Here is a 12051-nt window from a genome sequence, read left to right as displayed (position 1 = left end):
CTTTCCCTTAGTGTAGGTGTTGTCTCATCGAACACCACTCAGCTGCAAGTTTAATGCTTGTCTGCAAGTCCGGACAGAGGTTTCCTGTTGGTTTTACCTTCTGCAAGGTGTTTCCCTTCATTGTCAGTAACTCCTTTGTTTTCTGAACTAGAGATAGCCACAGAGCAGTTCGTTACAGCCCAAATATCTTTATCAATGATCTGGACAAGGAGATCGAGTGCACCCTCAGTAAGATTGCAGATGACACGAAGCTGGGCGGGAGTGTTGATCTGCTTGAGGGTAGGAAGGCTCTGCAGAGGGATCTGGACAGGCTGGATCGATGGGCCGAGGCCAACTGTATGAGGTTCAACAAGGCTCAGTGCCAGGTCCTGCACTTGGGTCACAGCAACCCCATGCAACGGTACAGGCTTGGGCTGCCTGGCGGAAAAGGACCTGGGGGTGTTGGTCGACAGCCGGCTGAACATGAGCCGGCAGTGTGCCCAGGCGGCTAAGAAGGCCAACGGCATCCTGGCCTGTATCAGAAATAGTGTGGCCAGCAGGAGCAGGGAAGTGATAGTGCCCCTGTACTCAGCACTGGTGCGGCCGCACCTCGAATACTGTGTTCAGTTTTGGGCCCCTCACTACAAGAAGGATGTTGAGATGTTGGAACGTGTCCAGAGAAGGGCAACGAGGCTGGTGAGGGGTCTGGAGAACAAGTCTTATGAGGAGCGGCTGAGGGGACTGGGGGTGTTTAGCCTGGAGAAAAGGAGGCTGAGGGGAGACCTCATCGCTCTCTACAACTACCTGAAAGGAGGTTGTAGCGAGGTGGGTGTCGGTCTCTTCTCCCAAGTAACTGGCGATAGGACGAGAGGAAATGGCCTCAAGTTGTGCCAGGGGAGGTTTAGATTGGATATTAGGAAAGAATTCTTCACCGAAAGGGTTGTCAAGCATTGGAACAGGCTGCCCAGGGAAGTGGTTGAGTCGCCATCCCTGGAGGTATTTAAAAGATGTGTAGAGGTGGTGCTTAGGGACATGGTTTAGTGGTGGACTTAGCAGTGCTAGATTAATGGTTGGACTCGGTGATCTTAAAGGTCTTTTCCAACCTAAATGATTCTTTGATTCTAAATGATCCTTGGTCTGGAAGAGTGAAGCCCTTTGTGGCACAGCTGGGTCTGTACCTGCTCTCAGTGTACCAAAACAACCACACAAAGCTGCTGGCTGCCACCTCTCCGTCTGCTTTTTATGTCCTCTTGGTCACAGCAGTAAAACTCTTTTGCTGTGCAACCCCATATATTGCTGCTGCTCTTGCAAAAGGATGGCTCAGGTGCCATGGAGCGTGCTGACTGGTGTAATCTGGTTATTTGGGCGATTAGGCACCAGATTTGGCTCTCTGATTTTTAAATACCTCAAAGCCTGGTATATACCTCCATAAACTCTTTTGAAATCATTGGAGCTGCATGGCAAATAAGTCAGTGTGAAGTTTAGCTGTTATTCTCTAAGTTGTAGGGTACTGTAGGAAATATGTGGTGAAAGATGTCGTCTTTAGTTCCTCCCTCTGCAAAGACACCCATGCAGCAGGTGTCTGTGTTTGCAGTATCAGCTGAGCAGCCAAACTGGAAGAGGCTAAGGTGGTCCTCTTGGCTGAGAACCTGGCAGGGTGCACAGGGAGGGCTTGCCCTAATACAGCTCGTACTGTCAGACAGGCCTTCCCTGTCTCCAGGGTTGTCAGTCCAGCACCTTCAACCAGTTGAAGTGCACTCCAAAAAATACTTCTGAAAACTCCTTCAAAATACGTTGTAACTGGCTAGTAGATTTTCCCCCTGGCTATGCCATCCTAGATAGCTCCCAGACCTTCATGTTATAATATTAAGATGTGAATTCATGGTTGGGAGATGGCTGGCACAGGCTAGATGGTGGTTTTTATTTTTGCTAAATCATCAAAATAAAGATTTTGCTTAGATCATGGCTGTGGCACTGGAAAGTCAGATTGTGATACATTTACCCTGTTGTTTACATTTATATTAGGTATTTTGAAGATCATCATCATAGTTTCAGATGGGGTCTATCTGGTAAACAGCCAACGACTTTTCCAGTGCAGGGAGCTAGGGAATCAAAGAGAAATAACATGTATTTACCAGTCCTGTTAAAAAATGACTTTGTGACCTTCTCTGGCATTGAATTCTTTAGCCTGCAGAAAATAATGACTTTTCTAGACCAGAAGCTCAGGACTTGTAACATCAGCAGTGACGATGATAAGTAATGGAGGAAAGCTGTGACTTTTCCTAAAGTTTGCATCCTCTCCACATCCTCATCCATATCCAAAAACCTGCTTCCTTTTAGTCTTCAAGGTGATGGAAAAATGGTCTAGTTTCAGTTGCTCTTTCCATGCTCTGTTTCTAGAGGCTTGGTAAGGAGTTTAGTAATGGAAATGGACCAAATACTTTCTCCAAAATGGAGAGCCAGGGACAATGTACACCAGGGACACGAAAGGAACAAAAGACAGTGCACACACATTCACGGGGAGGGGAAACAGGATGAAAATGCTAAACAAGGATTTAATAGATGCTTTGCTGCATTTTGAACATTTATAAACATTATTTCATTGTTCTTAAAGAGGAGGAAGACTTAAAGTTTGATGGTAATTTCAAACTGACCACTCAAACACAAATCCTTCACATGCTGAATTTCGCAGGGCAGAATTGTGTTTGCTCAAGGTACCAACAGACCGCTGCTTTGTTATGCACGAGCCTTTCCTCTGCTAAGTGCGCCTTTCAGATTTCTGCACATTTAATGGCTTTGGGCAGTATGGTGATGTGCATGTGAATAAACATCTCTCTCTCTCTCTCTTTTCAATGCATGCGGTGATGTAAAAAGGATCGGACATGGCGTAGTCTTGATGAGGCAGACTGTAAAATCACAGATGTTTCCTCTCCAGAAAATCCACATAGAAAAAGTCCTCAGCAGAGCCTGAGGGTTGCTGTGCTGCAGCTCTCCAGAACATAGTAGAGCTTCAGAGCAGTCTGAGCTCCCTTGGTTTCTTGGCCGGTGGTGGTGCCTGCTGCTACATGTGGGTGTCAGTCAGGCAGTGTCAAGGAATTCCAGGCGGAAGCAAGGTGGTCTGGAGCAATTATTTGTTTCCCCCCATCTTTATGCAGACTCATGTGCAAGAGGAATCATACATATGCTAAACAACAATATAATCTGTTGTTTACAAACTCTGGTTAGAGCACAGAGATGAATTTGGAAGCATCACATACTGACTGTAACAAATAGGATTTTCAGGCAGGTGAGTGCAAGCTGTTAAAAAGTAGTGCCCCGCTACCATGTAGGATGCTCCTTTAGATTGAAATCACCAGCAGAAAAAGATGTCTATCTGTATCACTGATGCTTTTTGATGAAGAATGAGATTGCGGAGTTGCTAATTAGTCAAAAAGACAGAAAAAACCAACCCCCAAACAGTCCTTGAAACCAAAATTTTCCGTCGTCTTACATGCATGACAGCTGAGACTGTCATGAGATGTGTGAAGGTGGCTACCTGAGAGATGCTAGCCTGCTTTTGCTGGCATCAAACGTTTTCTTGGTAGATTTCCTTCAGTCCAGATGCTAACCACAGCTAGCAGTGACACAGTCTGTCTCATCAACTACTTGCTAGTGTTTTTGCCCTAAAAGAGTGGAATATGGCGATGCGGTGAAATGCTGGGATGAGATAAGAATCCCCCATTTTCATTTCCAGATTCAGTGCCTGACAGACTAGTTTCTGATAAAGTTGATTCAGCACTCATACAGGACAAGCCGGTTCAGGAGACAGTGCCAAGTGAGAAGAGGGCAATGGAGGAGAAGAGAAGCATTGTCAAGAGCCCGCAGCACATGGCTGATACCTCCATCGATGATATTGGCATTCCACTGAGGGTAAGACAACACAAAATCTGGGCCAAATTCTGCCTACCTTGGGACTCAGGGAATTCACTAAAGCTCCAGAGACTGCAGAGATTTAAGAGAAGATAGAATTCTAGTTCTAACGTATTTTATTATGAACACTTCCCTTTGCTAGCAATGACCTGTTTCAGCTGCCTCAGGGGGGAAAAATTAAAAGTTAATATCTCTCTTCATCATATGTGAGAATGCTATTTTCTGCTTTTCTGTTTCATTCACACCTAGCAGCGAAGAGAAAGTTTTGTCTCATTTTAGATGTCTTAAAGGCAGATATCTTTTATACAACACGTTTAAGTTCATTCAGCGTTGAGGCGAAATTATCATGGAAAGAATTATTAGCCTATTCTTGCAACTAGTGTCTGGAGTGACTTGAACACTGAATGTTTCTAACTGTCCATTGAACACTTAGGAAATTGGTATGTATGACTAAAATAAGCAAGGTGTCTACTTTTAGATGTCAAATCAGATTGATACGCAAAACCTTCCACACAATCTACAGTTCTACACAGGTTACAACGTATCCCTGCAAAGCTTGTACATTATTAGTAACTTGAGTGAAGCCTGTAGCTTCATTACATATGAGATTATTTATGAGTGAAATCACCCATGTTTCAAAGTATTAATTTCATATAGCCTTGATTTTCAGGTAGTCAGTGATAATAAATGAAATAGGAAGCAGAGTGTAAACCTTTTTCATTGCTGGAAGATTCATAAGAACTTTGAAAGGCTGGTCGAATTTATGGTTGTGATTATTTGGAATACTGTGTTCAGTTTTGGTCCCTGCTATACAAAAAAGATGTGGACAGGCTGGAGAGGGTCCAGAGAAGGGCCACAAAGATGATCAAAGGACTGGGAAGCCTGCCATATGAGGAAAGGCTGAGAGAACTGGGTTTGTTCAGCCTTGAGAAAAGAAGGCTTAGGGGAGACCTTATCACCATGTTCCAGTATTTAAAGGGTGGCTACAAAGAAGATGGAGACTCCCTTTTTTCAAGGAGTCACGTGGAAAAGACAAGGGGCAATGGGTACAAGTTACTCCTGGGGAGATTCCGATTGGACACGAGGAAGATTTTTCACAATGAGAACAATCAACCATCGGAATAATCTCCCCAGGGAAGTGGTGGATTCCCCAACATTGGGCACTTTTAAGATGCAGCTGGACAGGGTGCTGGGCCATCTTGTCTAGACCGTGCTTTTGCCAAGAAAGGTTGGACCAGGTGATCTTTGAGGTCCCTTCCAACCTGCTATCCTAAGATTCTGATTTATGTGTATATTTATTTTTCCAATAGAATACAGACAGATCGAAGGACTGGTACAAGACGATGTTCAAACAGATCCACAAGCTAAATAGAGGTACTGTAACACAGATTTTTTTGTTTACTTTAAAAGACCACTTTGATAACATTTTGTTTCGTTCATGTGAAGAATTGTACTGGATGTTAAATGGAAGCGTTTTATTGCTCTGCACCACTCAACCAATGTATTTGAAATCTCTGAAGTCAAAGATGAGAGGACAATGAAGTCCAAAGAAAGGTCTGAGTTGTTCTGAAAGGTGAACTGCAGTGCCCTCATGAAATCAAGACTACTATCTGAGATCAGAAAGCTGCTAATAATTCCATACTTAAAAAAAATAGATCCCTGAACTCCAGTTTTAGCAGCTAACACCCCCTCCCCTTTTAAAGGATAGTAAGTTATCACTGAAACTGCTCTGTGCATAAGAGAAAAGTTTTTACACTGTAAAGCTTTAGTACCTGCATAATAAAGCTTGATTTGAAGCTCACTGAAACGAATGGAAAGGTTTCCGTTGAGTTTTGGTGAGTTCAGAATCTGAACTCTGCTTTTTCAAAACCTCAAATTTTCTCCTTTCAAAACCTAAAATTGTGGCGATTTGGTATTGCAAACCTCGTAGTGGTGCACTGTCAGGGAAGCCCCTGCTTTGGGGCACTTCTGTGCCTGGCTGCTGATACATTCACGTTTGTTGTTCTGTGTGAGAAATGGCTGCAGTAGCATTTGCAAACTGAACCCTCTGAACAGCCTGATGTGCAGGCAAATGCAATTCAGAACTGCGCTTATATAATAAAACATAGAGCATGCAAAACTGGAGCTGTATTTGCTGCTGCAGGTGCTGTCATGATGAGCTTTATGCATATATAGATGCTGTGTTGTATTGGATGGAATGAGAAAGAGTTGAACTGTTTCCTAATCCCAGTGCTCCTGGGAGCACTCTTGGGATTAGTGAGGTTCTTCAGCTCAGCCAGAGCCCACGCTTCAGAAGAAGGAGAATGAGTTCAGTCCCCTCGGCTTCCAGGATCTCTCACAAGGCCCGGATATGCAAGGCAGCAATGAGCAAAGAGGTGTCTAGGTTGTGTCATGCTAGAACATCAGCACGAGAGGGGCTGTTCTGCAGCTTGTATGGATTCTTGTCTTGCCCTTCTTCCCCTTTAAATCTGTCCTGTCTGTTCTTTTTTGCAAATCATGTTCCTCTCCTTAGACACTCCTGAAGAAAACCCTTATTGCCCTACCTACATATTTCCTGAACTTCCTGAAATCCAGCAAAAAACTGAAGGTACTAGAAGTTTAGTCAGAGTATCTGTTGTCTTGTGCTTTGAGTTAACTGTACTATAGCACCCTAATAGTAACTGGATTCAGGTTCTAGATTTCTGTCACCCATGTGTTACACTGGCTGGAAATTCAGTTATGCCCAGTATACTTTCTTGTGTGGTGCATAAAATAACTAAATCTTTGCTAATCCATTAATCTTTTTTTAAAGTATGATGCCGTTTATTCTAGTATTATTAAAGTAGGCGATAAAATCATACGGTGATAGGAAATTGGGGGATGAAGCAGAACCTCCACTTCACTGTGGATAGTCTCAAAATCCACTGCTTTTCTCTGCTGCAGAAGACAATCCTTATTCTCCTACATACCAGTTTCCTGCGTCTACTCCTAGTCCTATCTCTGAAGGTAATAATAAAGGACCATATATATTTTTCTGCACAAATGCTGCCTTATCCATTTATTTTCCTCCTGGAGTTTTTTCTAGTTGCTGAGCATTATGCTGCCTCATAATGATTTGCTGCACTCTAAGCATTGCCTTGACTGTATGATGCCTTTTTGGCTTTGCAGTGCTCCTCTGGCTTTGTAACTAGTATTTGACTAATGCTACAGACTTGGGGTTTGCTTGGTTTTATGCGCTTATCAGTTGTATTTAGCCACGGGTGTGCAGTGACTATTTAACAAGCCTAGAATGCTGACTTACGTGTAAAGATGTGGTTTAACTGAGATTTCTCCCACCCCCCTTCCGGATCAATACATTTCTTTAATTATTTACTTCTGGTTTGAATATTAACACAGTATTAGGGTCAGACCCAAAATGCCACTGAAGTCTGTCGGTAAAAAGGCTGCTTGCTTCAGTGGGTTTTGGATCAGTCCCTCAATGTAGTCTTTTAAAATAAATATAACTTGGTAACATAGGTTCAGGGCTGGCCTTAGGTGCACTTGGCATATCTAGGCAAGGACAGAGTTACGACAGTCTCATCAGCACATCTTGGAACTTGAAATAACACTGTCTTATCCTCTTCATGTCCTCAGCAGATTCCTTTAAACTTCATGTACAAACCAGAATCCTTTGCAGTCATGTTTCAGGGATGGTGAAATAGTATCTATTGCAGTGATAATCCTGTAACTGTGTGCATATGCATGAAAACACCTATATATGAGAAACACTGGAATCCGCTGCACACATTGGACATACAGACATTTCCTGATTGGGAAGCTGTTGTTGGTGACAGCCTTGTTGGCTTGGTGCTTTGGTATCCCTTTAGATCCCGCAGTTTAGGGACTTGCCTACTTAGCCTGTGCCTCACGCCAACCCTGGTGAGACTATTAATTAACCATTTAATTCAATGTTTGTATTAAACATCTGGTGGGTACTGTGTAAGAAGAAAGCATACGATATGGGTTCTAGCTGAGATGCTCAAAGAAGATTAGGGGATGTAAGGTGGATTTCACTGTTAAATGAATGTGGACTAGTGTCATACAGGTATCTATGATACTTGCTCATTTCTTGATAAAGCCTGTAGGTGAAGAGTCCTGTCTTGCAAATCATAATGCCATGTAAATTATTTTCTACTGGCAGAATGGTACGTGGGTATAGATGAGACGGAAACAAAGAGTCTCAATAACTAGTTGATAAAGGAGTTCTACAGAGACTCAATTTTCTTGTTTGTAATGAAGTTTGAAAATCCATTTTGCTGTTGTCGGAACTAACATAGTTTGCAAAACCAACAGTGATAATATATTAAGAGTCTGGTTTCCCATAAATGTCCCCTATGCACTTACAAAAGTGCGTACGAAAATAATTTGCTGGTTTAGGTAGTTGAGATTTTATTGGACCAAACACTTGCTCTTTATTCTCAATACGTTGGGAAATGTTTCTCTAACATCTGCTTGAATTCTTTCCTTGATGAGGAATCCAGACTATCTGATGACATAGATGGGTTGGAGTGCATGTTTCACGTTTAGAAAACATTTCAAAGTTATGTACTCAACTGCAAAGTGTTTATACAGAGATGACTGAAGCCTCAATTTCATAGAATCATAGAATCATTAAGGTTGGAAGAGACCTCCAAGATCATCGAGTCCAACCGTCAACCCAACACCACCATGCCCACTAAACCATGTCCCTAAGCGCCTCATCTACCCGTCTTTTAAATACTTCCAGGGATGGGGACTCAACCACTTCCCTGGGCAGCCTGTTCCAATGTTTAACCACTCTTTCAGTAAAGAAATTTTTCCTCACATCCAATCTAAACCTCCCCTGGTGCAACTTGAGGCCATAATTTCATACAACCAGTGTCAGAGTTTTTTGCTTTGGACTGATGCATAGGATCTCCTAGAAACATCAAGATTTGGGCTCTTCTCTAAAATACTTTTAGAGTCTAAGGGTATTGAAATGTAGAGATTTTGGCCAACCCTTTAAAAAAAAAAAAATTGCGGATTCTCTAGGAACTACAGGGGAACAGCCTCTTCTCGCTAAAGGAATCAGATTTTGAAACTACAAATTGGTGATACTTTAAGGAGGGTCCCATAGATAAAATGAAGCTCTGAGGGCCAGGAGATCTTGTTTGAATGCCCATCTCTGATTTAGTCTTTAATCTTTATCAAGTCATTCCAGATTTCTGAGTTTCTGTATTCCCTGCTTTAAAAAGGGAAGAAATGTAGACACTCTTCTTCATAAGATACACGAAGAGACAAAACTTACCTGTTCTCCTTATTATTGTAGGTAGTAGAATATTAGCAATTGGCAAATAGCACTTATCTGCAGTCTTTTTTTTTCCTGTATGGTTTTCCTGTCTGAATGATGAGCTATAATGAATATTGACATTTCTCTTCAAGTGAGTAAATCCATTCTTCCATTGTTCACCAGCACTAAATAATACTATGAGACATGAATGGCTATGAAGATCATTTTAGACATTTGTTCATCTGTATTTGTAGGGACAGAGAGTTTTGTGATTTACCAAGTATTTTGCTATCTGAATAAACCCATCTTTCATATAGGAACACCAGTCAATTTTGTCAACAATTCAGTGTAATAACATTAAATAAATATTTGTTTTCTTTCATTTAGGTTTAAAATATAGGAATTGGCCTGAAAATTGACCTTAGCTTTTTTTTAACGTGAAGGTTATGATAAGCACACCAGAGTCAATAACCATCTGTTTGGAACTTAAACCTTCTAATTCATTCACCAAGAGAACTCAGCAGAGGGGCTAAAAGTTAAGACTCCTTTGTGCCTTCCTGAAAGGCTCGATTAAGCCTTGAGTGCAATTTCGGGTCAGCTGTGTTAGCCAGATTGTTTTTTTCCAGCAGACGAGATTGGCTGTAGCAGCTGATTGATGTCCTCCTTGAGAGAAGAGCTGGAAATTGTTTCAATCTGTTGATCGGCATCACTGAATTCACATAACGCTTTCTGAGTGTGTTCTTTCTTTATCTAGCTTATTCTAGCTTCATCTATTTGGTTTTTCTGTCTTTTTATCTCTGTCACTTTTAGTGGTTTCTTCACAGAGGTATTAGTAAAACCTTTGCAGCCATTGCACTGTACTTTCCTGCATTTCATCTTGGAAGTCCTGTAGATGTCTCATGTATACTTCCTGGCAAGTTTGAACCCTCAGCAGCAGTGAAAGGTGATGGACCTGTGGGTCCAGTTTCCAGGTCCGATCCCAACTCACCCTGCTACTACCTGCAGTTCATTGAGGATTCATTCCAGAGCCTGTTGAAGATGGTGGAAAGATACCACTAGCTTTTTGATCAAGTTAAAGTCTCTCTGGGCATCACCTGTAGAGTGGGGAGTGGTAATGATGCCATTAGATGTGCCACCTTCTTTTGGGGCACGTCTGCCTTGCCCGCTACAGTACCATGTTATCCTTGGATAAAGCAGTATGTGGATCCACAGCCCAAGGCAGCAGTTGTGTCCTGGGAACCACATAGCTGTGTTGATGCAGTGTAACACTTCCACTGTCAAAGAGAGAAGGTTGTTCAGCTTGGGGGCCAGACCACACCACTCAGTTACGCTGATGTCATTGCTAGCTCTTTTAGAGCTGCCTGAATATCTCTATTACATCCTACAGACATGTCTTTCCTATTTGAAAAGTAAGCTCTTCAGAACAAGGACGGTCTCTTGGTGCAAGTATACATGTGTGTCTCGTGCCAGGAACGTTATCTGAGCTTAAAAGATAATCTGAGTCAGTGAACGTACTTCAACTTGGTGTGCAAATTAATACAAGGAGGATGTCCAAACGATTATCATATGTGATTGAGAGCAGGACTCCTCAGCTCTATTACTGTGTCTAGTACCTAATGAGTTATTTTAGGCATATACCACGGCTTTTAAATCGTCAATTTATCTTTCAGCTTTTGATAAAGTGGATCTAATAACCCTTGCTGTAGAGGAGTTTTATGATAAAAAGTGATTGTTTTCTAAAGTGCTTTGAGAGCCTGGAGAAAGGTATTAGAGTAAGTAGTACATTAATATTTATATCTAATCTAGGAATTATTTTTAAATGCAATTTAAACCTCATTGGGATTTTCTTTTTTAGGATCCTCTCCCTGTGGTAAGTATTGGGCATATCACTCAAATTATGGCCGATGTATTAGTAGAAGAAATGAAAAGAGTCTCTGGTGCTTCTTCGGGGCGTTTTCAGCTCACTTGCAAAATGCTTTTGTCTTTCAGATGAAGATTCTGATTCATACTCTCCTCGTTATTCCTATTCTGAGGACAGTAAGTAATTCATATGTCTTGTGTAATTTGTTAAACAGAAAGGGCATGTAAAGCATGTATTTATTTGCCTCCTATCCAGTTCACCAATATTCCTATATTTGACTTATCCTACAGGCAGAACCCAGCTTTCAGTTCCCCGCTCCAAGAGTGAGACGGACAATATTGATTCAGAGAAGGTTGTTAAGAGGTCTGCCACTTTGCCACTGCCAAACCGTACTTCATCACTGAAATCAAGCCCAGAAAGGTGACCTGAACGGAGATATATTTGGATCAGTTACTGGAAGAATTGCTGAAAGCTGTGAATGGGAAGGGAACAAAGGTGGAAGCTTTAGGTCCACAGCTCCAGTTAAACTTTTTTGGGGAAGTAGAGATGTAGTTTTGACTCTGACTCTTCCACTAGGCAGCAGTGAACTCCTTCATTGTCACAGCGCAGTCCCCCATTTTGTCTGTCTTTTTTTACCAGGCATCGTACAGTCTGTTGCATAGTTTCCTGCCTGGGTGAGGAGTGTTTCCCTGCATGTCATGCCTATACAGTGCCTACCACAGAGGCACAGTGGAAACTTGGCTCAGTGTGACACTGTAAAGGCACCTCAGAATACAAGCAAGTAGCAATAATTGTGGAGAAGCAAAATTTGGATTTATGTTGAGCCTTGGTAACGTTACGTTGTCCATCTCTGAGGAGTCCCACCCATATGAACTTCATTGGAAGTAGGTTCTAGTTAGCTGTGTCATTTCTGATCTTTCAAGATTACTTCCCTCTTGATTTTTTGCTTTGGTTATTACCATGTATTTTAAACCTCTTTGTAACAGTAAAGAATGTGTTTACCAAATGAAGGGAAAGCAGAATGGGCAATGAATAT

General features: G+C 42.0%; 1 protein-coding gene across 17 annotated transcripts in view; it reads left to right on the top strand.

The window, feature by feature from the left end:
• Window positions 1–12051, top strand: part of SORBS1 (sorbin and SH3 domain containing 1) — a 144254-nt gene that overhangs the window by 92459 nt on the left and 39744 nt on the right. For 14 of the 17 annotated variants that reach the window (XM_009322417.1, XM_009322418.1, XM_009322419.1 and 11 more), the window contains 6 exons: window positions 3713–3888; window positions 5199–5262; window positions 6401–6475; window positions 6811–6873; window positions 11144–11191; window positions 11306–11435. In XM_009322417.1, the coding sequence (XP_009320692.1) occupies window positions 3713–3888; window positions 5199–5262; window positions 6401–6475; window positions 6811–6873; window positions 11144–11191; window positions 11306–11435 (556 nt within the window). The remainder of the gene's footprint in view (window positions 1–3712; window positions 3889–5198; window positions 5263–6400; window positions 6476–6810; window positions 6874–11143; window positions 11192–11305; window positions 11436–12051) is intronic. The other 3 variants (XM_009322429.1, XM_009322427.1, XM_009322423.1) reach the window with 1 other exon arrangement.

The sequence above is a fragment of the Pygoscelis adeliae genome, unplaced genomic scaffold (genome assembly GCF_000699105.1).
Source record: "Pygoscelis adeliae isolate BGI_AS28 unplaced genomic scaffold, ASM69910v1 Scaffold244, whole genome shotgun sequence".
NCBI classification, from domain to species: Eukaryota; Metazoa; Chordata; class Aves; order Sphenisciformes; family Spheniscidae; genus Pygoscelis; species Pygoscelis adeliae.
The sequence above is the reverse complement of the archived record's forward strand: the minus strand, read 5'-3'. Positions and strand labels throughout refer to the sequence as shown.